This window comes from Lycium barbarum, chromosome 8, assembly GCF_019175385.1.
Source record: "Lycium barbarum isolate Lr01 chromosome 8, ASM1917538v2, whole genome shotgun sequence".
In the NCBI taxonomy this organism is placed as follows: Eukaryota; Viridiplantae; Streptophyta; class Magnoliopsida; order Solanales; family Solanaceae; genus Lycium; species Lycium barbarum.
Window position 1 is genome coordinate 76,962,395 of NC_083344.1, and position 25,617 is coordinate 76,988,011.

The 25,617-nt window shown below is 39.0% G+C and overlaps 1 protein-coding gene across 1 annotated transcript; it reads left to right on the forward strand.

The window, feature by feature from the left end:
- Positions 1-22,798: 22,798 nt before the first annotated feature.
- LOC132605106 (uncharacterized) lies at positions 22,799-24,688 on the forward strand. Its single transcript, XM_060318371.1, has 2 exons — positions 22,799-23,157; positions 23,937-24,688. The coding sequence occupies exons 1-2, from the start codon at positions 23,104-23,106 to the stop codon at positions 24,525-24,527; spliced, it is 645 nt and encodes a 214-aa protein (XP_060174354.1). The 5' UTR covers positions 22,799-23,103; the 3' UTR covers positions 24,528-24,688.
- Positions 24,689-25,617: the final 929 nt, after the last annotated feature.

A 25,617-nucleotide genomic window follows, 5' to 3' on the forward strand; every position in this document is an offset into this window, starting at 1 on the left:
AATATAAAAGTAACGCTATCGTTAGTAACTATACTTTCTAGTTCGTAATTCCGCAGCCCATCGCTTATAGAACTCATTCTTTAACTTATACTTTCTCGATTAGGGTTTTCATTAGTTAAGAACTTAACAGAAATCGGGCAGCATTTCCCCTATATATTCGCCTAACCCGAACATCCAATTATCCTCCTGTTATCACAGAAATACCAACAATGACAGTAATAGCAATATTCATATAGAACCCTTACAATTCAACCCATAAACAACTCTAACAATCCAATAACCCTTTTTAATCCTTTTCAACCCACAATTTCATATAACAACGATTTCATGCAATTTCTTACTTCCAATTTCATCCAATCCAATTTTAATCCCTCCATTACAACACCATTAATACAATTATACTACAAAACAAGAAAATCTTACCTTAATTTTCTCGGAGGAATTTCTACACTTAATTGCTCCAATTTCACCTTTTCTTCTTCCTCAATTCAATATCCAATGTTGCTATCACCTCCTTGAATTTGTAATTCACTTGGAACTTGATCACAACATGCAACAAAAATATTTTTTTTTCCTTCCATCCATGGCTGGCCGTGAGCAGCCATGGAAATGCCCCTATTATTTTTCTTTCTTTCTAAGTTTCAATTTTTAGAAAATGAAATGAAATACTTGTTTATTTACTAATCAACCACATATATATGGTCCCCCTTGTAATGACACGTCTCCCCCCCCCCCCCCCCCATCAAATGATTTTTTTGAATTGTTATTATTTTTTTTCCGGGTGGGGCCCATAATGGTAATTAAATTAATTAATTTTAATTAATCACTAATCCCTACTTAATAATCTAATCATAATTAATTAATCCCTAATTTCCAATAATATTTCTACACTAAATAAAATTTATAAACAATTTGTGTACTAATTAAAATTGAAAATTAAAAGTTCCTATTTCATGTCCTAAAATAATCCCGTCTTTAATTTGAGTCGATTTGCTTGCGAATAATTCGACGTATAAAAATACGGGGTATAACAAACTCTCAGGCACGTTGTTATGTTGACAAATATTGACTACTAAAGACTTCCGCTGAATTAATTCATATATGCATGATTTCTTTACCTTTATTTTATAAACTGTTGGAGGCGAATGTTGAACCTGGGGGGTTCAAGTATTATTATCGTGTTGTTTAGGTTTTTCCGATGCTGTTCATGACGTCGGATACCGGTCACGTCTCGGGTGGTTTTGGGGAGTGACACTTTTCTGCGTATTTGTAAATGATTGAGCCTAAGTACATAAAAGAGGCTCTTCAAGATGTTGATTGGATTATTCCCATGCAAGAAGAATTTACCAATTCGAAAGGAACAAGGTATGAAACTTGAAATCTAGACCAAATGATAGAACTGTCATAGAAACCAGGTGAATTTTTCAGTAACAATTTTGATGATCAAGGCACTATCACAAGAAACAATGCAAGATTAATAGTACAAGGCTATAATCAAGAAGAAAGGTATAGACTATGATGAGACCTTTGCTCTTGTGGTAATAATGTAGGCTATCTGTATGCCCATTGCTTTTTATATTCTATATGCAATTCAAACTATATCAAAGGATGTCAAGAGTACATTTCTGAATGGATATCTACACGAGTAAGTCTATGCGTAATAACCACTAGGTTTCGAGAGCCATGAGTTTCCCAATAATGTTATAAGCTAGACAAAGAGCTATATAGGTTGAAGCAATCACCAAGAGCTTGATATGAGAGGTTGTCAAAATTCCTTCTTGAGAGCAAGAAGAAGAGGTAACATTGACAAGAGGGGGTTTCTCAGATGGTAAGAACCCTCCACCTCCAACTAGAAGGTTATGGGTTTGAGTTACCAGCAAAAAGAGGGGAGCTCCTGGAGGGAGGGGTTAACAAAGAGGTAAAATTGACAACACATTATTCCTAATGAGACAAGGTAATATCCTATTGATATTTCAAGTATATATTGATGATATCATCTTTGGTGCTACAAATGAAATATTATGCAACGAGTTTGCAAAGTTAATGGGGAATGAGTTTAAGATGAGCATGATGAGAGAACTTAGTTTCTTCCTGGGGTTACAAGTGAAACAAGCAAATGGTCCTATGATTCATCAGCAAAAGTATATAAAGAAGCTGCTCAAGAGGTTTGAAATGGATAATGCAATGATAATTGATACTCCCATAGTGAATGCCACTCGACTAGACAAGGACGAACCTGGTTCGTTGGTGGAAGAAAAGAAGTATAGGGGAATGATTGATTCACTACTATACTTGTTTAAGTAGACTTGATATTGTGTTCAGTGTTGGATTTGTGCCAGATCTCAATTATGTCCTAAGGAATCATATATGAAAGCTGTAAAAAGGATCCTAAGGTATCTCAAAAGTACTCAGGACTGGTCCTTTAGCACCCATCCGATGGTACTTTTAACTTAGTTGGATATGTAGATGCTAAATACGCAAGTTATATGGTTGTTAGAAAAAGCGCACCTGTGATAGTTCGCTTCCTAGGTTCATGCTTGATCTCTTGGGTAACAAGGATACAAACTATTGTGGCATTATCTATCGCAGGAGCTAAGTATGTGTCACTACCCATCCGGAGGCCATGACGGGCACCCGGAGCTAACCTACCGAGGACCACAAAACATACATGCATCTCATATCCATTCCTGAGTGGACCATAATGCTAACTGATAGATATCATAAGCTGGAAGGGACACAAGCCCAATAGATCTATATATACATATACGTCATCAAGCTGATCTAAAGTGTACAAGCCGATAAGGCTACCAAAATGATGATACAACAAACATAGACCGAGAAGGTCATGGAACATCTGACTGTGCTTATCTGTCTACGAGCCTTTACTGGAGTGCATAACATAATAAGGAAAGGATAGGACTGTCACGACCCAACTCGCCATGACTGGGACCCACCCTAACTCAAAGTGGAGGAACCAACACATAAGTCATCTATTCATTCAAGTCCATTTTTATATAAACCAATTCAATCAGTAATTACCCATTCAAGCACAAGATAATAAAAAATAAGTCATACCATAAAACAATGAAGTAAATGCGGAAGTCCTAACTATTACAAAACCCAAAATCCGAAAGTCACTGTACAAGGACTCTAATCTAAAACATGTCTAAGGGACGAAAACTGCCTAAACAAGTAAACACAATGTCTAGAGTAGGAAATAGACATCATAAAAGAAGATCTTCGGGCGGCCTGAGATGGATAGAAGCTCACCCTAAATCTGTCAGCAAATGGCCTCAACGCTAGATGTGAAGTCGTATAGCAATCTCTAGATCACATTATGCACTCAAAAGAATGCAACAAGTTAGTATCACTACAAACACTATGTACTGGTAGATATCACAGGCCGACTAAGATTAGTATCATGCATACATCATAAAACCAATAAAATAGACAAGTCAGCCAACAACACGAAATCAACAATCCACAATAAGTCGACCAAGTATAATCACAAATCAAGTCACCCAAAGATATCAAGAATCAAATCAACAGGAACAACAAACGGGAACAAGTCCTCCAACAATAACCATACATTCGCTGTACACACATGCTAACTGATGTCATTGCTCAGTAGTCATGACCCGCAGAGGACCCATAGTGCCCATGTACCACTCGTTTCGCATACTTATCGGACCCGAGCCATAAATTCTCTGCTCCGGAAAGAACCTCGAATGCGGTCCACATCATGTACCACTCATTTTCAAAATGAACCTCGGACCACGAGCCCGTAATCTAGGCAACATCCTCATTTCGATCAACTGTGCCTTCTCATATATTTATGCATAATAGTATTTCTTTCCCTCTTATTATCAATGCTCAAATCATCATTTTGTATCACAATTTCACTGTGAAGATCATATTAACTTCTCATCACAACAACATCAAACTGTAGGTTCAACATAATGAATAGTGGCACGAAGCCCACACAGTCACTCATCAATTGCAGCTAAGAGATCAACCACACACACACACATCATGTTTGAAGACTAGACATGTTTTCTCCTATTGAATTCACAACACATAAAATCAACTAATCAAAGTCTAACTCAAGTAGACCGTAACCTACCTCAGACGTAGAGCGAAAACAATGCGAATCACTCTGCTATAGTTTTTCCCTTCCTTAAAGCCTCAGAACGCTCAAAGTCTAGAAATTAAAATGATCAATGAGTCATACTTACTCTAGTCACAAAATCAATTTAAGCACACCCTTCCCTTTAGCCCCATTCCCATGGGTGAATGACTTCTAGGTGTAAAACAACCTAACAATGGCCTTAGTAACCACTATTCATCAATTTATAACAATATTTAATCAGAACATAAATTACAAGTAGTTTCCATGGTCAAGCTACCATTTTTAAGAAACCCTAAGTCTCCATTCACTTAGTTCATGAATCTGATGGTTCAATTCTTGATATAGATGAGTTAACCTAAGCCATTATATGATAAATACATGATAAAAATCATAACCCATCAATTGTAGAAGGTTTATTAGTTTCTAGGGTTACTATTACTAATTCACCATTGAAGACTCATAAAAGGGATGGTAATCATGAAGATGGTAACGTAATGATTGAAAGGGATGGTTGAGACTTACCTCTCAAGATTATTTTTGCCCTAGCTTGTTACTGTGTTTGAGTTATGTGAATAAAGAATTCGGAACTAAGTGTTTAAAACGCGATTACTATTTTCCGTCGACCGCTACAACGGTCGTTACGTCGCTGCGGTGGTCTCGCTATAGCTGACCACAACAATCGGTCCCTCCGCTGTGGCGAGCCTGGACCCACTGCAGCGGTTCAGCTACAGCGGTCCAGTGCCCACCATAGCGGACATCTGATTCCCAATTGACCGTGGCGGCGAGAGGCTGACCGCTACAGCGGTACAGCCGCAGCGGTACACCCTCCGCCATAGCGGTACTATTTAGGCAGTAAGCTCGCAATTTCACAGTTTTTCAACTCCACCACCTAACATTTCATCCGAGGCCTCACAAACATAAACAAAACATGCACATAGACATAAAAACACCATACAAAATCACCCGTTGCGGCGGAATTCCCAACGGAGTTCTAATTTCCTACGTCACCCCCGATGGACTCAACATAATCAAAAAACCATTACAAACAAGCCAAGTTTTCCGTTCTTAGACTTATAAAATCGAGTTTCTATTAGTTCGTTCTGCTATTGGGAAGGTTTTATTTGGTGGGGCGATCCTATATTTTCCATAACGATTGGGAGGGTCGTTACACCAGATACCAAATAAAACACCGTTCATCCCCGAACGGACAAGGATGATAAATCAAGGAAACGTTACCTAAATCAATGAAAAGCTGATGATATTTTCTATGCATATCAGATTCTGTTTCCCAAGTAGCTTTCTCTACCGGACGATTCTTCGACTGAACTTTCACGGAGGCTATTTCCTTGGACCTCAACTTGCGAATATCCCTATCTAAGATAGCAACAGGATCTTTCTCATATGTCAAGTTCTCATCTAGCAAAACTGAATCCCAACGGATTATGTACGAACCATCGCCGTGGTACCTCTTCAACATCAAAACGTGGAATACCGGATGAACGCCTGATAGACTCGGCGGTAAATCCAACTCATAAGCCACTTCCCCCACACGCTTGAGAATCTCAAACGGCCCAATGTACCTCGAGCTAAGCTTGCCTTTCTTCCCAAATCTCATCACACCCTTCATGGGTGAGACCTTCAACAACACTTGCTCTCCTTTCCAAACTCAAGATCTCGGACCTTACGGTCCGCATACTCCTTTTGCCTACTCTGTGCTCCCAAAAGCTTAGCTTGAATTACCTTCACCTTCTCTAAGGACTCTCTCAGAAGATCAGTACTCCAAGGTCTCACCTCAACGCATCAAACCACCCAATAGGAGACCTACACCTCCTCCTATACAATGCCTCAAACGGAGCCATGTCAATGCTTGAGTGGTAGCTATTATTGTATGCAAACTTGGCCAATGGCAAGAACTAATCCCAATGACCACCAAAGTCTATCACACAAGCACGAAGCATATCTTCAAGAACCTGAATAGTTCGCTCGGAATGCCCATCAGTCTGAGGGTGGAAAGTTGTACTAAGGTCCAACCTAGTACCCAATTCCTCATGCAAATGCTCCCAAAATCTAGATGTGAACGTTGTGCCCCTATCGGACACAATGGAGATAGGAACCCCATGTAGCCTAACCACCTCACGAATGTAGGTCTTGGCTAATTTCTCTGCATCATAAGTTATTCGTACCGGAATAAAGTGGGCAGACTTAGTCAACCTGTCTACAATAACCCAGATAGAATCAAACTTCCCCAACGTCTTCAGAAGACCAACCACAAAATCCATTGCTATTCTTTCCCACTTCAACTCATGAATAGGCATCCTCTGAAGTGTACCCCCAGGTTTTTGGTGTTCATACTTTACCTGTTGGCAGTTCAGACATTGAGCAACAAACTCCACTATATCACGCTTCATCCTAGTCCACCAGTAGTGTTGTCTCAAATTACGATACATCTTAGTAGCGCCAGGATGAATAGAATACCTCGAACTATGAGCCTCTGTCAGAATGGTCTTAATCAAATCACCAACACATTGCACACAAACTCACCCCTTAATCTGTAACACACCCTCTCCTTCAATCACGACCTCTTTGGCCTTACACGCACCACCTTGTCACGAATTTTACATAACTTGGCATCATCAAACTGCTTAGTCTTAATCTGCTCCAGAAAGGATGAACGAGCCTCAACACAAGCCAACACCCTGCCTGTGTTAGAAATATCCAACCTCATAAAATTGTTAGCCAGAGACTGAATGTTACACCCCGTAAGAGTCCGTGCTATTTTAATTAATACAAGAAAGAATGAGTTAAGAAAGTTCAAGGAAATTTAATCAAGTTAGTAAGAATATCGTTATATATATATGGTTGTCTTAAGTATCCCGAGGTGACATCGTAACCTAAAGGATTTGAAATCGCGTTATGAGCGTATATGAGGTAATGTGAGTGCCCTTTTAAAGTATTTGAGATTATTAGTAATGATATAGAAGATGGATAAAAGATATGAATATATTTTTGCGATTGGAGTTTCGTCGAAGCTTCGTAAGTTCTCTAGTTACGTTTAAGGTTATTGTGATTCTCCGGACCCTTCGAGATGTGTATGGATTTTTATGTATGTATATTAGTATGTATATGTATGTATAAGAGGTTACATGAGGGTCGGAAGAGGATTAGAAGTTAAACGAATCTGAACGAAATGAATCCGAACAACTTCAGAAAAATCTCGGACCAGATTTTTAGCCCATATTGTTGGAGGCATATCTGCTAGTATATGAGGAGTTTTAAGGTGTTTCAAAAGCCTAAAATTAAGTTCATCGAGTCTAGTTTCCAACGCAACAAACCGCTCGTCAAAATGATATTTGGATAGGGACATATGGACGATGCAATTTGGGCTGGCAGGGCAGCAAGTTTGGACCCGACCCAAACACTAATGTTTCGGCTCATGAGGCCCATTAACGTTAATATATATAGCAAATTCATTTGAGGGCTGATCATTTTCAGCTAAGATCCTCCAAAAACATTAGAGAGAGAGAGAGAGAGAGAGAGAGAGAGAGAGAGAGAGAGAGAGAGAGAGAGAGCTCCTAGGCTAAGGAAGCCATTTTGATCAAAATCCGAGCCCCGAATCCCGAAGCTCATGAAGAGAAAAACATTGTACGTTGCGTTGCCTTCAATTTGAGCTAAATATTGGTCTTGGGGAATGAAATTTTCGTGGTTGAGCTGCTGCTAAGGTATTTATAAGATTCCTTTTATGTTATTAAAGTGTTTATTTAGAGTTTTAACGAATTAGAACGGAGAAAACAGCATTATAAACTCGTTTGTTGTTTTGTTGAGATTTATGGATTAGGGGCTATTTTAATTGCAATTGATGGACTGATTTGAATTAATATTTTGGTTGTTGTAATCATAGATTATGTGATGAGAATGAAGGAATTTAAAGGTTAGAGTTGGAGTTAGAATTGTTGTGGGTTGTTGTAAGGATTATAGAGATAATAATGTGGTTTAGTTGCATATGAATAGATGATGTGGTGTCGTGTGGCTGCTGTTGTATTTCCCTGAAATTTGCTGAAAAGATTGCATGAAATAAGGTATAAGAAGTGCATATGGGCTGCTTGGTGTATTGTAAGTGTTCGTTAGAATTTCGGGCATCGTTATGTTATAGTTGGGGGCTGTTTTGATATGTTGTTGTTCTTGTTGAAATAAAAGAATTGAAGATATGGTTGTGTCCATATGTTATTGTTGGTATTTCTGTGTCAACAGGAGAGCAATTGGAAATTCGGATAGGCGAATATATAGGGGAAATGCTGTCGAAATTTCTGTAGACAAGTACCAGTTAGAATTGGATTTCTAAGTACTTGTAGCTAATATTTGGTAATTGATAATATTATTGTAGATATTGGAGAGCCCGAGACTTGAGTCGGGATTTGGTTAGCGAGCGATTGAGGTATGTAACGCCTACCTTTCTTTCTTTTGGCATGACCTTTTTGGAATGAACAAATAACGTATAAGTATGCTCCTAAAGAAAATCCTATTCTTAGAGCCACTAGGATGGCTAACATCTTTGACTTCCATAAGCTATTCCATATGGCTAGATACATATTTTATGATGTTCAAAGATCCTATTTGTTATGTTCTGAATGTTGTTCGAAAGAAAGAAAAACGAGAAGACTAAGGCCTTTGATGAATATTTCGACATGAAAATATGGTCTTAAAGTCCCCATTTGATTTGATCCATAATGTTATCCGCAAGTTTCCTAGTATGATTATGTGATCCGTAATGATGTCCGAAAAACATTTGATATGGCTAAAGTTTTGGATACATATATTTTGATACATACATATGATCTTAAAGACTCCATTTGATTTGCTCCATAGTAATGGTTGAAAGTTCCCCTAATATGAATGTCACTTGAAATTCCGAAAAGAGTTTCTGAAATGCTTTTAGAAAGTTCTGTACTTCAAAAGTTTGTAACTTTCGTATACTAACTCCGATTGACCCGAAACTGATTTCTGAGCCGTCGGATGCAGTAAATATATTTGTTCATCGAGTTTTGAAATTTATTTTATTTTTTTATTATGCATATGGTTTCCACACTACTCTGCTCGTGCCTACTACTATGATATCGTTCGCCGGATCCCAGGCCGGTTTTGTGATCGTGCGCACCATGTATATTCGGCAGTATGATGTGTTACGGTTCCCGAGTTCCTCGTCATAGGGCCGGGTACCGCTTATATACGGCGTTATGATGTGATATGGCATATGATATGTTTTGATGTTGTGATATGATATGATGATATGATATGATATGTTCGGGGATTGTACGGAGATTTGAAACCTTCTGGAGTATGATGTGTTGTGGCGCCAGCGTCGGAGTGGCGACCACGTTCCTGAGCATTATGCATGATTTTTATTTGCATTACTTATGTTTTTAAAACAGGTTTGATATATTGGTTCTGTAACCGCTTTCCATACTCTTTATTTCAGTTCTGATTTGGACTACTGTACCTCATGCTTTACATACTCAGTACATATTTCGTACTCCCCTTTCTTCGGGGGCTGCGTTTCATGCCCGCAGGTACAAACATTCGTTTTGGTGATCCTCCAGTATAGGATACATCTTCTGCCACTTGGAGTACTCCTTTTGATCCGGAGCTCATATTTTGGTACATATCTTCTGTTATACACGTTCTGTATATGTATGGTTGTTTGGGTACGGCGGGGCCCTGTCCCGTTATATGTTTCTGTTATGTTTTGTAGAGGCCTGTAGTCATATGTGTGGGTCATGGGTCATGTTTGTTCGTTTCTGTTTATGATCTGTGCCTTAAGCGGTCCCGGTTGCTGTTATGGCCAAAACGGCCCATATGTTTGTATATGTTTGTAAATCTGGGCGATGTGTATTCCGCCAGCCTACCGGATTTGATATGATATTTCTGTACGGGAAACCGCTTAAGATGACATTTGTTCTTAGTATCTGTTTGAAATAAAGTATGTTAAGTCTGAATAAATCTTTGATATGTCGATTTGGTACGTAAGTCAGTTTGGGTGTCCAAATAGGACACTAGTCACGGCCCACGGGGCTGGGTCATGACACTGAACCTCTCTAGATAATGGACGCTCTGAAGAAATCAATTGAGCAAGACTTCCCATACTAGTAGACTTCCTGCTCAATGCGTCAGCCACTACATTTGCCTTACCAGGATGATATAGAATGGTGATGTCATAATCTTTCAGAAGTTCTATCCATCTCCGCTGCCTAAAGTTCAGATCCCTCTGAGTGAACACATGTTGTAAGCTGCGATGGTCAGTGTACACCTCACAGTGGACACCATACAATTAGTACCTCCATATTTTCAACGCGAACACCACCACTGCCAATTCTAAGTCATGAGTAGGATAGTTCTTTTCATGCACTTTCAACTGCTGAGAAGCATAAGCAATCACCTTATTTTCTTGCATTAAAACAACACCCAAACAAGAATGTGAAGCATCATAATAAACAACAAAATCCTTGCCCTCCACGGGCAATGCTAGAATAGGCGTTGTAGTCAACAATGTCTCAAGCTTTTGAAAGCTCTCCTCACACTCGTTGGACCACTGAAACGGTACCTCTTTCTGAGTCAAGCGAGTCAAATTAGAAGCAATAGAGGCGAACCCGACGATAATAGCTAGCCAGACCCAGGAAACTACGAATCTCGATCACTGATGTGGGCCTAGCCCATTCCCTAATTGCCTGAATTTTCTGCGGATCCACCATAATACCTTTCTTCGAAATTACATGCCCCAAAAAGGACACAGAAGACAACCAAAATTCGCACTTAGAGAATTTAGCATACAACTCTTTCTCCCGCAATGCCCCAAGTGCAATCCTCAAATGTTTCTCATGCTCCTTCTTACTTCTAGAATACACCAGGATATCATCAATGAACACTATTACAAAGGAGTCTAGGAAAGGCTTAAAAACACTGTTCATCAAATCCATGAATGCAGCTGGGGCATTAGTAAGCCCAAAAGACATAACCAAGAACTCATAGTGTCCATACCTGATCCGGAAGCTGTCTTAGGAACATCCTCTGCCTGAATCTTTATCTGGTGATACCCTGACCTTAAGTCAATTTTAGAAAACATAGAAGCTCCTTGTAACTGATCAAACAAGTCATCAATACAGGGAATGGGATACTTGTTTCGGACAGTTACCTGATTCAGCTGACGGTAATCGATACATATACACATAGATCCATCCTTTTTTTTAACAAACAATACAGAAGCGCCCCAAGGAGAGGCACTCGGGCGAATAAACTCCTTACTCAAAAGATCTTGCAACTGTTCTTTCAACTCCCTGACTTCTGCTTGCGCCATTCTATAAGGAGGAATAGAGATAGGACGAGTCCCTGGGTCTAAATCAATTCGAAAATCAATGTCACCGTCAGGTGGCATACCCGACAAGTCCACGAGGAACACATCCGCAAACTCGCGTACCACTGGAACTGAATCAATAGATGAAGTATCTGCACTGGTGTCACGAATATGTGCCAAATAAGCTAGGCAACCTTTCTCCACTAGCTTACTAGCACGAACGAAAGATATGACTTTCCTAGGGAGGGGACTAAGGTTACCCTTCCACTCAAGTCTAGGAGCCCCGGGCATAGCTAAGGTAACAGTTTTAGAGTGACAATCAAGAATGGCATAATGCGGGGACAACCAACTCATGCCCAAAATGACATCGAAATCTACCATATCTAGGATCATCAAATTCTCCCAAGTACTATACCCCATTAATGTAAGAGCACAAGAAGGGTAGACGCTATCTACCATCACTGAATCCCCTACCGGAGTAGATACATAAATAGGGGCATCAAGAGTATCACACATCATATCCAAACCCACAGCAAAATTATAGACATATAAAAAAAAGTAGAGCCTGGATCAAATAAAACAGAAGCCATCTGGTCATAAATTGAGATAGTACCTGTGATGACAGCATCGGAGGCCTCAGCCTCGGGTGTACTTGGGAAAGAATACAAATGACCGCGCCCTCCTGTAGCCTCTGAACCACCGCGATTTCACTGTCCAGTCTGAGCCCCGCCACTGCCGGGTTGCTGTCCGCCTCTGCCTGCCATAGGACCGCCTCGGTTAGGCTGAGCGCCACCCCTACCCGCTGTGTGGCCGCCCCGCCCTGCCGGTGCACGATCCTTACCTCCTCTATCTGGTGCAAATGGAGCTCGGGGAGCCTGATACTGAGTCCTCTGTCCACCCTGTCTGTGTCTGGGGCAATAGCTCTTAATATGCCCTACCTCACCGCACTCGTAACATGCACAGTCTAGCATAGGCCACTCAACAGAATCTGATGAAACCGTATAACCCCCATGTTGACCTGTAGACTGATAATTGACCCCTGATGACCCCCCAGCAGACACCTGCAGAGCGGACTGAACCGGACGTCCTGAATACACCTGTGAACTATGACCCCTCGAGAAGGAATTGCTAAAATTCCCACCCCTTCGGGCTTTCTTCTCTATCTACTTTGCATGGCTATCCTGCCTAATCCCCTCAACAACATGAACGTGCTCCACTACCTCCTGGAAAGAAGCCCCAGTGGCTACGAGCTGAAGAGCTGATAGCTGAAGTCCAGTGTTCAAGCCTTTCACGAAACGCCTGATCCTCTTCTCCTCAGTAGGCAGCAACTGAAGAGCATATTGGGACAAGGAATGGAAACGGGACTCGTAAATAGCAACCGACAAGTTCCCCTGATCAATATTAGCAAACTCATCCTTCCTTCTGTCCCTCAGAATATGCGGGACATACTTATCTAGGAACACTGAATAGAACTGAACCCAAGTCAACGGAGGTGACCCAGCTGGCCTGCACTCCACATATGCCCTCCATCATAACTTGGCATCACCCAAGAACTGGAAGGTCACAAATCCCACACCGTACCTGTCCACAGCTCCCATCTTATGGAGCCTCTCATAACAATCTATGATGCTCGTACGCATCCTCTGACTCAGTAGCATAGAACACCGGAGACTTCATTTTAGTGAATCCCCATAACAGATCATGCTCCTCACTAGTCATTACCGGCCCTGCAACTGGCCTCGGAAAAGCCTCAAAACCTGGAAGTCTATCCAAGCGAGGTGCCACTGCTGCTGCATGTTGAACTCCCAGAGCCCGAACTTTTTCCGGACTTGGGGCTGCTATCCCTATGCCCCTACCTGCTGGGACGGCTGGTATAGCCTCGGCCTGTGCTAGCCCATGCAACTAATTCAGCACTTGCTCTATCGCATCTGGTATGCCAGTAGCTGCTGCAGCCTCTGACAGAACTGGTACAGCCGCTGGCTGAGCTGGTGCAACTGCATCTCCCGCGGCCTCATTAGGAACCACTGGAGGCATGGGATCAACTACTGGGACTCCACCCCCAGCTGGGGCCGCCCCTCTACCAGCTCCTCTACTTCTGGCTACTGCCACGCGTGTTTTTGCCATCTGCGAGAGAATGAAGGATAGTCAGATACCAATTTGAATCATCCATATACCAATGGGAATCAAGCAGCACGAAAGAAAGAAAGAAAAGGGAATTTTCCTAGTGTCCGGTAGCCTCTCGAAGATAAGTACAGACGTCTCCATACCGATCTGTAAGACTCTACTAGACATGTTCTTGTATGACGAGATCGACGAACCTAAAGCTCTGGTACCAACTCTGTCACGACCCAACCCGCCATGACTGGCACCCACACTAACTCCTAGTGGGCGAACCAACACATACGTCATCTATTCATTCTAGTCCATTTTTATATTAACCAATTCAATCAGTTATTACCTATTCAAGCACAAGATAATCAAAAATAAGTCATGCCATAAAACAATGAAGTAAATGCAGAAGTCCTAACAATCACAAAACCCAAAATTCGAAAGTCACCGTACAAGGAATCTAATCTAAAACATATCTAAGGGACAAAAACTGCCTAAACAAGTAACCACAATGTCTGGAGTAGGAAATAGACATTATAAAAGAAGATCTTCGGGCGGCTTGGCATGGATAGAAGCTCACCCTAAATCTATTAGCAAATAGCCTCCACGCTAGATGTGAGGTCGCATAGCAATCTCTTTATCACAATATGCACTCAAAAGAATGCAACAAGGTAGTATCAATACAAACACTATGTATTGGTAGATATCATAGTCCGACTAAGATTAGTATCATGCATACATTATAAAACCAATAAAATAGACAAGTCAGCCAACAACATGAAATCAATAATCCACAATAAGTCAACCAAGTATAATCACAAATCAAGTCACCCAAAGATATCAAGTATCAAATCAACGGGAACAAGTCCTCCAACAATAACTGTACACACATGCTAACTGATGTCATTGCTCAGTAGTCATGACCCGCAGAGGACCCATGGTGCCCATGTAACAATCGTTTCGGATACTTATCGGACCCGAGCCATAAATTCTCTGCTTCGGAAAGAACCTCGGATGCGGTCCACATCATGTACCACTCATTTCCGGAACGAACCTCGGACCACGAGCCCCTAATCTAGGCCACATCCTTATTTCTGTTAATTGTGCCTTCTCATATATTTATACATAATAGTATTTATTGCCTCTTATTATCAATGCTCAAATCATCATTTTATTTCACAATTTCACCGAGAAGATCATATTAACTTCTCATCACAACAACATCAAACTGTAGGTTCAACATAATGAATAGTGGCACGAAGCCCACACAGTCACTCATTAATTGCAGATAGGAGATGAACCACACACACACACATCATGTTTGAAGACTGGACATGCTTTCTCCTATTGAATTCATAACACATACAATCAACTAATCAAAGTCTAACTCAATTAGACCGTAACCTACCTCAAACGTAGAGCGGGAACAATGCGAATCACTCTGCTATAGATTTTCCCTTCCTTAAAGCCTCGAAACGCTCAAAGTCTAGAAATTAGAATGATCAATGAGTCATACTTATTCTAGTCACAAAATCAATTCAAGAACACCCTTCCCGTTAGCCCCATTCCCATGGGTGAATGACTTCTAGGTGTAAAACAACGTAACAATGGCCTTAGTAACCACTAATAATCAATTTATAACAATATTTAATCAACACATCAATTATAAGCAGTTTCCATGGTCAAGCTACCATTTTTATGAAACCCTAAGTCTCCATTCACTTAGTTCATGACTCTAATGGTTCAATTCTTGATTTAGAGGAGTTAACCCAAGCCATTAGATGATAAATACATGATAACAATCACAACCCATCAATTGTAGAAGGTTTATTAGTTTCTAGGGTTACTATTACTAATTCACCATTGAAGACTCATAAAACGGATGATAATCATGAAGATGATAACGTAATGATTGAAAGGGATGGTTGAGACTTACCTCTCAACATTATTCTTGCCCTAGCGTGGAAATTCACCCTAGGTGCTTGTGGGGAACTGTATTGGAGTTTGGTGAATAAAGAATTCGGAACTAAGTGTTTAAAATGCGGTTACTATTTTCGGTCGACCGCTACAGCTGCGGCGGTCTCGCTATAGCGGACCACAACAATTTGTCCCTCCGCTGTGGCGAGCCTGGACCCGCTGCAGCAGTTCCGCTATAGCGGTCCAGTGCCCGCCAAAGCGGACATCCGATTCCCAATTGACCACATCAGCGAGAGGCCAACCGCCGCAGCGGTACACCCCCTGCCACAGCGGTACTATTTAGGCAGTACTCGCAATTTCACATTTTTTCAACTCTACCACCTAACATTTCATCCAAGGCCTCACAACATAAACAAAACATGCACATAGACATAAAAACACCATACAAACTCACCCGTGGCCTCGGAATTTCCAACGGAGTTTTAATTTCCTACGTCACCCCCCGATGGACTCAACACAATCAAACAACCATCATAAACAAGCTAAGTTTTCTGTTCATAGACTTAGAAAATCAAGTATCTATTAGCTCGTTCTACCGTTTGGAAGATTCAATTTGGTGGGACGGCCCTATATTTTCCATAACGACGGGAGGGTCGTTACAAAGACCCTGCCATACCCATCTGTACACAAAAGAACCGTACTAACTGGATTGTAACTGCGAAACAAGTGGAGTGCTTCTGTACAAGCGCTGAGAAGTCAGCCTAAGGGTCTGAATCGTCTCCCTGTCTACCTGCGGGCATGAACGCATCATCCACAAACAAAAGGATGTCAGTACGAATAATGTACCGAGTATGTAAGGCAATAGAATAACTGAAACTGAACTAAACAATATAATCTGGAGGACAAAGAATGCCCTGAACATCTCACATGATCTGACTCATATGAAATGCAATATAATAATATCATATATCTCACTAACCAAGTGGTCAGGAAACTGTAAAATATATATATCTCACTGACCATAAGGCTAGGCAATCTGTCTCACTGACCGTCGGCCATGCAATCTGTCTCATTGACCCGTTGGCCAGGCAATCAGTCTCACTGACCCGTAGGCCAGGCATATCTGTCTCACTGACCAAGTGGCTAGGCTAAAGAAAATGTCTCACTGACAAGTGGCCAAGCTAAAGAAAATGTCTCACTGACCAAGTGGCCAGGCTAAATAAAATGTCTCACTGACCAAGTGGCCAGGCTAAATAAAATATATGTATAGCATGCTGTATCTCATGGATAAACTGAAATATATGGAGATGTCAACATGTCTCTTTCTGACTCTTCTATTAACAATGAACTAAGGAGCGGATAGAGATCCCTCGGAAGATACAATATCATATCTAAGTCGTTACACCTCTATGACAGCTCTAAACAATAATTCTCTTTCTTTAAGATTCGATAGACGCTTATCAACTACGGATCATGCCAAGAAAAGAAAGGATAGCCATTACATACCTCAAGTCGTCCAAGCAACCCAACAACAAGCTTATCACCACTAGAACACCACTCCTATAACCAAGAATACATATCCAACTTAGATGGCGCTTGTATATCATGTATATCAATGATAACTCAATTCCAAAATGAAATGGACAGCTTTTCCCCTATTTCTTATTCATTACCGCAAGGTCCACAACCAACAATTTGCACAACAACTCCATATGACCTCCTTTAACCTCAAATTCTCCATATCTAAAGATATACCATTAAGCAACCTCATATACACTTGTATACAACACTTCCTCAACATTACTATTATCCTTCATAACAAAATTATACTCAAAACATGCTAACAATTATAGCTCAAGTTAATTATCAACTCAAAACATCATCAAATTAATATTTGAACTTTTCCTTCAATTTCTGCTCCTCAAATCTTAACATATTTACCACATAAACTCATAAACATGAAACTAATATAAAATCTTACCTCAAAACTCAAAAACACTTCAATTCCAAGATAACTTCACCTTGAAATACTCACCTAAAGCTTCTTCAAGAAGAGAAGATAAGTTTAAACCTCACTTTGAAACCCTAAATACTTTGATCTTTGATTTAGGCTTGGAGATGTGTTTGAATGTGTTTGGAGAAGTCTCTAGAGCTTTCTTGAACGTGGGGCTGTGGTTAAAATGATTAAAATGAAGAGGGGTCATCATACTTAAAATCTGGAAAATTCCACCGACTTACAAAATACTGGCCGTATTTCTTGGCTGTATAAATTATATGGTCCGTATCTCCAATCGTATAATTTTATACGGGCCGTAACTTTGGCCGTATTTTTCAGATTTGCAATCTGTCAATTAGATTGGAAAGAAGACTCTCTGAACTTGAATTTACATAGGTTATGCATTCTTTAACTCTTCATATGCTAAGAGATATGCCTCCCTCAAGTTGGACCAAAATTCCTATCCAGAATTCTGCCAAGTTTTCCCAAAGTTTCGACAAATTAGATTTCTTCGATTCGCTTGATCCCGAAACCTTTAGACACTTGCTTAACCCTTGTTAAAAGTCTTCCTTAACCTTACAAGGGTCCCATGGCCTCTCCGACTTATGCTAGTTTACCTTTGATAGAACCGACGTGAAAATTTGCGAGGTCAATCATCATATGTATATGGTCCGTATTTTCTGGCCATATAATATACTGGCCATCCGTATAATGGTCCGTATTTCTCAACCCCCAAATCTTCCTTCTCTGTTAAATTTTAAATCTTTAAATACAGTCAATCACAAAATACGGTCCGCATAATTCAATCTTAAAATGGAACTTCAACCAAACGTATTCTCTTTGATTTACTTATTCTCCAATCCCTCCATAACTTACTGAACATGAACTTAAACACTTATAAGCACAAGTTAAGCACGTCCAAGTTCATATAACCTCGAAGGCAAAACCCGATGTCCAAAATTAAGACAACTAACGTACGATGAATCTTAATGCATAAAACTACAAGGTGTAACAGTATGTAGTTGCCGCAACAACTTGAAGAAGACTATGGTGTGATGATTGAACGGGTTCCAATATTTTATGAAAATACAAGTAATGTGAATATGGAAAATAACCAGTTTACTACAAGAGGACAAAACATATTGATTTTAGGCCCCACTTCTTAAGAGAAAATGTGGAGAAGTGACATATTTCTATGAGTACTGCAAGACTGAAGAACAGATTGCTGATATTTTTACCAAAGCTTTAACTAGGTATCAATTTGAAAGGAACCGCTTGGAGCTTGGTTTGATCAAGATGAATTGAGTACCTCTTTAGTTCTCTTAATGATTAGGTACGGTAAATTAAAGTGTTTTAGTGGGTTAATGTATTAAACATGTCTAACTCAGTCTTATACTGTAACATATGGCATGAAAAAGTAAGCTAAGATGAGGTCTAATAATGTTACCCCTATTCTTGAAGAACACTCAGCAACATTGAATCAGTTAAAGAACTTGGTTCTTCTGACATTCAGGTATGCATCTCTTTCCAGTAGTTGTTGCTTAAATCTATCTATGCTGCCATATTCGCCAAATCAGGTTCCTAAGCCACATCTTGATATTATCTGAGCAATTGAGTCACATCATAGTTGCAATCATCCTTGAGACCAAAGGTATAGGTTCCCACATACGTTTGAGTTGCACACCTCATAGACAAACTAAAATATCTAATTCAAGAACGGACCAACCCCATATCATCTTGTAACCCGTTTTGACCTCACAAATACCTTATCATTGAGTCGAAGCATACCAAACTCATTAGTTATACTACTCCTTTAAACCAAACTCCACAAATTGAAATTTCCCAAAGCCCTAAACCCGCTAAAAACAAGAAATTCCAAAACCTATTGATGAAGGTTCTATGTCAAAGATTTCAGTGGAAAATGAGGCAGAGATTCAAGGAAAACATGGATGATAAACAGGAAGGCACTCAGGCCAGGGATGACAATAAAAAGAGGGGGTTAGTAGTTGAAAATAGAAGGAAAGAAGGAGAAGGAGGTCGATGATGCAAAACGTATGCAGGAAGAATCCTCTGTTGATATCAACCTAGAAATTCCTGGATAACAATCATGTTCTTCTGATATGCGCGAGGAAGAAAATGAAGTTACTGTTCAGGAGTGTGGGTGTAAGCTCTGTGAATGATGGAGTTGACACTGACAAAGAATTTGGTTCTTTGAATCATGGTAATGAAGGCATTGAAGAGAGTGCGAAAGCTGAAACAACTGACAAAGAACCAGGTTCCTTGAGTGTCAGTCCATCTGAAACTGTGAGGGAAGAAGTAGAAAAGGAGAGTGATGAGGAGAACTTAACTCTGGCTGAGACGATGGTTCATTGAAAAAAAGAGGGGAGTCTGAAAGACGTGTTTTACAGAGCAACACTTTTTGCAGAAAGCACCAGGTTCAAAGTGCAATAGCCTAATCACTCAGTTGATCAATGACTTGAAGGATAATAGGGAGGAGAACATGAGGCTGACTGATGAGAGTGATTCTCTTAGAAAATAAAAAATGCAGCTGAAAGATAAGATACAAAAAGACTAAGACACTATAACTGCTCGCCTTGGCAAGTTGTTTGGGCTCATGAAAACACGACCCTCCTCTAGCAAATTAACCTGGTCCCTAGTCTTTTCTTAAGTCAAGTCCAAAACCAGTCCTACCTATCTAAGACCAGTCCGATTGTGTTGTTTTGTACTCTTCTGTTTTTTTTTTTTTTTTTTTTTTTTTTTTTTTTTTTTTGGTGTGGCAGCGTTGCAGTGGCTTTTTGTAATTGTCTGTTGGTTTGGACCCTTTGTGGCTTAATTGGTGCATGTCTATATAAAACTTCTATGTTTTGGTTATGATGAGTTCTTTAAGATGACTAATATCATTAAAATTTTCATTTGAACTATTGTGTTTTATTGATTGTAGTGTAGCCTCAGAGGCCATGAATTTGATGTTGTCTAATTCTGTCATTTAACTTGACTTATCTTTTGATGATGTCAAAAGGAGGAAGTTAAGGATGTGCACACATACACTAATCAAAAAACCTGGTCTTGTGATACTATTGCTATATGGATGATGATATTTGCAGGAAATATATTGAACCTATGAGGTTCCTACACCTAGCCATTTATAGGGTTGCAATAAATGGAAGGTGAGTCCCTAGACTTATGTAAGATCTGACATCTTGCTAAGTCAATGATGTTGATCAAGTTGGTTCTTATGTTGAAGATACACATGATGACTTTGTCATCATAAAAAAGGGAAAATTATTGAGTTGAGCTGAAATTAGTTTTGATGATTAACAAAAAGTACAAAAGAGCCAGGTCCTTAGTGGGTTATAGGAACTGGTTATACTGACCACTGGGTTGTGAAAGTATGACACATATATTGAAAGAATCAGGTCCTTAGATGACTACTGATCAGAAGCAGCGAAGCAGAGTTCAAGTGCAAGAAGGATTCCTTGAGGAATTGGGTTTATGTGCTAAACACGTGCATCAAGAAATTCATAATCAACATGGAAATATTGATGCACTTTCATAAAAGGAAAGAGCTTTAGAATAAGGAGAAAATATGTTGAGGTCGAAACAAATAAGAAAACTAAGTCCAAGTAGATTCAATTCCTTAATCCAAATCATTTAGGTTTTGGAGAACAAGGTGTAGAAGAATTCGACTATCACTACTCTATATATATCACCACATTGATATTATTGAGACTTACGCTATTCACGCAGATTTAAAATTATTCTTGGCAAATAGCAGTCATTCTGAGAAGTCTTTGAGTGATTTAAATATGATAAATGAGAAAACCCCTTCCTGAAGAAGCTATTGTTTAGTTCTTGAGTTGGCTAGGTTTGAGCGTTTGATCTTTTATTGTAACCTATTCTTTTTAGAAGTATTGTAATAGGGTGATCATTGTTAAAGTTATTTATAGCTTTCTAGACTAGGTGATTAGTCTTGAAAGGGGCAACTACAATTAGGTTGATTGTAGGGGTGACATGTACTAAGTTTATAATCCCTTTTGTTATAGATTTGTAATCTAAAACTGCTCGGGTTTGTGATATTTGAGGTAAATCCTATAGAAGTAGGTCATGATTTTTTTACTCCCTTGGGCAAGAAGTTTTTCACTCTAAATTTTTTGTATTCTAAAATTCCTCAATTTATTTCTTATTTGGTGTATGAAGAATCCGGTTCTTCAACTCAGTAAATGGTAGCTAAAATAACAAACGACAATTTGGACAATTTGCATTTCTATCGAGAATGGGTAAGTGTCACCTAGGTTTTTAAAATATTATTCTCTCCTTATTACACAGCCCTAGATTATTTATGCAATCTTCTGTTACATTGTTTAATGACTTTAATCCTAATGGTGGTATGTATGTTTTAGGGAATCTAATTTCGCACTTCCTGATTTCATAAACTCACCCCATCTAGTTTATATGTTCTTGATTCTAGGAAGAAGACTATGAGCTAATATGAGGGACGAATGAATAATTCTAAAATAAAAATGAGGCAAAAGAGGGAATTTTAATTCACTTCAAGTCACTATAATTCTGCTTGTTAGAATTCTTCACGAAGGCTTATTACAATTTTTCACCGAACGGATAAATTGGAATTCGAAATGCGAGAGGATGGTTTCTTTTCATTAATTATTTGGTACTCGAAATTGATCACTTGTTCAGTAATTACTAAATTATGTAATTCTATTTCGAGGGTTGAGGTCTCAGATTGTCACTCTTTTTTTTTTTTTTTAATTGCAATTTATTTCAATAAAGAATATTTTTTTAGATAATAACTATTAGTTGAGTGATCATTTGAAAAAATCTAACTCTCTATTTTACTGAATTCTAAAATATCTTTGAGGACGGAGTGAGCCCAGCGGTTAATATTTAGAATAACCTTTGTTAAAAATTATGGACTTAATATATAGCAACACAATTGAGTAAATCATGTTTTATGTTATTAAATAAAATAGGATGAGATAATTCAGTCTACCTGAGTGATTCTCAGACAAGATTTCCTCTCGTATTCGGTTGTAACTATTTACAATACCTTTTTAGGTAGCTTAAGCAATCACAAATAAACAATTGGTAAAAGAGAAGTGGAGAGTAATAAATAAGAAAAAGAGAAGTTGCACAACATTCATGGACAAGGACATAAGGTGCAATGTCAACGTGATGCCTACATAACGAATAACTTGTAAACGAAAAAAATGCCAAACCAAAGACTCCACAAAAGGACAGAGCTTCTTTGGATGTTAGTGTTTAATTGAATATAGACAAAACCTCGAACTCCATAATGGATGAAACCCCCATTCTAATTTCCCATGTCTTGCCATGCTTATTTTGAGATGGACAAGTGTCCCTTCACACCAAAAAAAAGAAACCTCTCATTCTTAAATTCTCTTCTTGTTTGAAAGCAAATCACATATCACATATTTGTCACAGTGATTCCACGAATCTCAAAAAGTGCCACGTGTTATGACTTCATAAATTATATATGCAGCCTCCCTTTGGCCCTTAACCTATAAATAGATTGACTTTGGTGGTGCAAATCTCACACTTAAGCTGGTTTTTCTTCACTTAGATACGTACAGAATGGAGTGGTCTCCTCAACAAGCCATGGAAGCTTACTTGAATACTCTTCAATTGGTAGGTCCGATCTCTTTATTTCCATGTTCACTTTAGCGTTTTTCCCTCTTGTGATTTCTATTTTCTAGTTTTGTTGAATTTAGGTCATATACGCAAATAGTGAAATTATCTTATATTATCAATTGATTTAACTGGTCAGAGAAGGTTATCTATATTTCCATGTCCACTTTAGCGTTTTCCCCTCTTGTGATTTCTGTTTACTATTCTATTTGAATTTAAATCATGTACACTGATAGTTTGATTATCAATTATTTAATTGGTTAGACAAGGTTACCTTGTGGTATATGGGTGTATAATACACGTAGTTAATGCGCAGATCGAACTTAAAACCTTTATATTTTTATTGAATTTAACTTATATTTACTAACAATATAATTGATTATATATTATCATTGCAATTTAACTCACTAGAACAAATCATTAACTTTAATTTAACCTAATGGTATATGGGTACAATACACGTAATTAATGCGCCGATCGAACTTAAACCCTTTAATTTGTATTTTTTTTTTTAATTTAACTTATCTTTGTTGACGATATAATTGATTTTTACATATTCATTGCATTTTAACTTACTATATAACACGTAATTAACCCTATCTTTTATATTATCAAAATAAATTTGTATGGTTAGTTACAATATGCTATTGGTCATTATAACTCGATAGTCCCGAAACATTACACACTGCATGTACATACAAAAGTTAAAAACTCATTTTGACCTCTATTTTCTCTACAACGTAACTCATGAATATCTTATGTTTTTTATTTTGTTGCAGTCTAAAAGTCTTCATTATCGAGATAGAAAGCTCATAGAACCAGAATGTGTGGAACTCATATCAGCTTTAGCAGCTGGAAACAGATCAAAAGTAATATTAGAAATCACCACAGAATGCATAACACCCTTCACTATCGCCCTTGCTATGGCAGCCAAACTTAGCGGTGGCCGGCTAATCTGCGTCCTCCCTTACCATAAAAGCAACAATGTTGATTTAAAATTACCACATCATGAAGAACTCAAAAATGTGATTGAGTTTGTAGTTGGGAAGAACCCTAATGAAGTCATCAAGAAGTTCAAGAAAGTTGACTTTCTAGTGATTGATTGTAAATTTGGAGACCATTTGAAGTTGTGGAAGAATAATCTTGAAGTGATGAATCCAAAAGGATGTGTGGTTGTAACGAGAAATAATAATATTGGTGGAATTTGTACAAGAAAGGTTTGTTTTAGTGAAATCATAAAAGGCAAGAAAGGGATCGAGTGTGTCACTATGCCTATAGGAGAAGGTATTGAGTTGACAAAGATAAAATCATCTTCTTGCAAGAAAGAGAGTAGCAGATTCAAAAGATTTCATGTTACATTTGAGAACTGAGCTTGTTGTAGTCATACTAGATTCCAAGAGATGTCAAGAGGTATAACTGTAGATATAGATCTGTATCAGCAGAAATAATACGTTTGTTTATAGTTAATTAATTACTTGGGGATTTATATATTTAATTTCGTTATTGAAGTGTTACGATCCAAATCTTACACTGTAACCTGTAGGAAATTTTACATGACATAGCTAACTCTAAGAGGTATTTATGATTTGTAACTAATATTTAATTTAATTACTTTTCATAGCTACATTGAATTTTCAATTTACGTTACGTATTGTAGCTATACCAAATACATATGGTTATTCCAGCACATCAAGCGTTTTCCTCATCCCCCACTCTCTCTCTCTCTTCTCCCTCTCCTCACTCTATCGGTTCCCACTCTCTCTCTCCCTCAGCTCCGGCATCGTCGTACACGTGGTGGTCCTCAGGGGCGGAATTATAGGGGTGCAAGGGGTATCAATCGAACCCCCTTCGTCGGAAAATTGCACTATATATATGGGGTCAATTTTTTTATTCATGTATAAATATTAATGTTGCATCCCCTTAAAATATTAGAGAACTCAGCCCAGTGGCTGAGGTACCTATTATTAAGCCCATGGTTGTTGGTTCAATTCTTTGTAACAACATTTTTTAATCCTTTTTCATTCAGTTCCTTTTTCTTGAACCCCCTTATCAAATGTTCTGGCTCCGCCCCTGGTGGTCCTTAGCACCCCCACAGCTAACGCGGCAGTCCTAGCCGCCGGTGATGCCGGAATTCATGGCTTCTTCTCAAATCTGGACAAATACCGAGTTCTCCAACCTTACACAATAGATTGAGATTGAGTTCTTCTCACCGGATTCGGATTGTTTGAGATCGAGTTCCCTTCAAACAGGTTAATCGGATTTGAAATAATGAAGATCGTAACCGTAAAGCGGCGGCGATGAGATCCGCCACCGCCACGGTCGAGTCACTAGCGGAAGTTCTGCCGCCATTATCTTTGTTCTTTCACAAAGAAAGAAATACAAGAGCCAAGTGGTAGACAAGGAGGGGACATAATCATTTTTAAATTGTTGAGGAGTGTATTACACTTTGAAATAAAAATC